A 1,801-nucleotide genomic window follows, 5' to 3' on the forward strand; every position below is an offset into this window, starting at 1 on the left:
CCAGTTCTAACTGTTGCTTCCAGACCTACATACAGGTTTCTCAAGAGGAAGGTCAGGTGGTCTGGTATTCCCATCTCTTTGAGAATTTTCCAACCATATCTGGCTCTAAATTATTACTTTCCTCCAAACCATTAATTTAAAGTAGTTCAGGCATACATTTTTATTTATCCAGTATACTACCTGGCTGGAAGAATGGGCATACTTTTTCTAGATTTGTGAGGGGTAATTTTAAACCAAGCCCCCCAAAGGCCTATGGGATATATATTTTTAATCCACCTCTAATATAGGTATTATTGATCAGATATTTTTCTAATATGTTACTTTCTTTGTTTTAGTGTGGAACCATCAGAGAATCTGCAATCCTTAATGGAGAAGAATCAGTCACTGGTAGAGGAGAATGAAAAATTAAGTCGTGGTCTAAGTGAGGCTGCTGGTCAGACAGCTCAGATGTTGGAGAGGATCATTTTGGTGAGCCTCCAAGACTAAACTAGCAGTCTGGACATTTACTAGCTTTAGTTTCTGAAATATTTAATGTGTTTCTCATTATGAGAGACAAGTTACATGAAAAGAAATGGATTAGTATTGCCATATCCTCCATGGAACCCCTCCAGGGAAAATCCAACAAAGTATAATCAAACATACAGAGAAGTTAAATGAATTATACTGTGAACACCTATGTATCTACCACAAAGAAATCTTCATGAATCCCATTTTAAAATGGATTTGTTCTAAAAGAGCAGAGAGGAAAGAACCAGGTCCCTCTGTCAACTTAAGTTCTGCCTAATCATCCATAATACCAAGTAACTATCTCCTCACTAAGATTTTAGTTCCTTTCTATCTCCCTTCCCCAAATATTGTCACATTTCACATCCCATCCTAACAGCTGCCATGATGAGATGAAACATCTGGGGAATTAATTTTAGCTCCTTTTACTTATGGTCAATTTTCAACTGGTGGATCACAATGTAACTAACTACATCAATTTTGTGTCCTACTACCTGTCAGATAGTAACCTCCTGGTTCAGTTCTGGCTCTTGTCACTAACATTTTTCTACTAGTCTAAATACAGCTCAGTCACAGCTGTAAATACAGCTCTAAACACAGCTATTGCCAGCAGTGAAAATGAGTTTCCACTAAAATGTAATTGAACATCTGTAATTTATACACCTTCATGCATCAGTGTACTCCAGTCAAGGAAGGGTAAGCTGCTTAAAGATTTCCTTAAAGGGGGCCAAATCCTAGGTCCATTGTAATGTCCATTACTAGCAGAAGGGTGAAAATGGGATCTAAGGAATTTTTTATATACAGTTTTCTGTCTCCAGTGCTATATTTTATGTCTTTGAAGTAACCCTAGAAGCTGTGCTTAACATGTGAGTGTGGCTGACGTAACAGACAGTACTTGTTATTCTAGCCATGTACCCATCTGACCTTTTTAAGGTTGTTACAATGGCTGCCCAAAGGGTTTTTGTTTGATGTCTTATCAGAACTTCATAACAAGCACAGCATTTTTGTCCTATATAAACTGCCCTTCCCAAATCTGTTGCAGCATCTAGCGTGTTACAGATACTGTGATTGAAATAAACTGAAAAGTATCAATCACCCTTTCCAAAACGTAGCTGTCTCTGCCATTTTGTCTTCTCTGCCATCATTCTTATACTTCATCTTTTTCTTGCTTTATTTTGCTAAAACTATCAGGCAAGTGGGCTTTTTGCAAACAGCAAGTAATAGCATGCCAGGAAGTATTGCTTTTTCCCCCAGTTGCAAGGTTCTCTATGGAATTAAGGCTTCACATTCCACCCCT

The 1,801-nt window shown here is 37.9% G+C and overlaps 1 protein-coding gene across 1 annotated transcript in view; it reads left to right on the forward strand.

Moving 5' to 3' along the window:
• The window catches only part of KIF4A (kinesin family member 4A), a 134,023-nt gene that overhangs the window by 71,811 nt on the left and 60,411 nt on the right, over window positions 1-1,801 (forward strand). Inside the window, 1 exon segment of the mRNA XM_010832130.1 lies at window positions 336-468. Within this exon segment, the coding sequence (XP_010830432.1) occupies window positions 336-468 (133 nt within the window).

This window comes from Bison bison, unplaced genomic scaffold (assembly GCF_000754665.1).
Source record: "Bison bison bison isolate TAMUID 2011002044 unplaced genomic scaffold, Bison_UMD1.0 scf7180017864537, whole genome shotgun sequence".
NCBI lineage: Eukaryota > Metazoa > Chordata > Mammalia > Artiodactyla > Bovidae > Bison > Bison bison.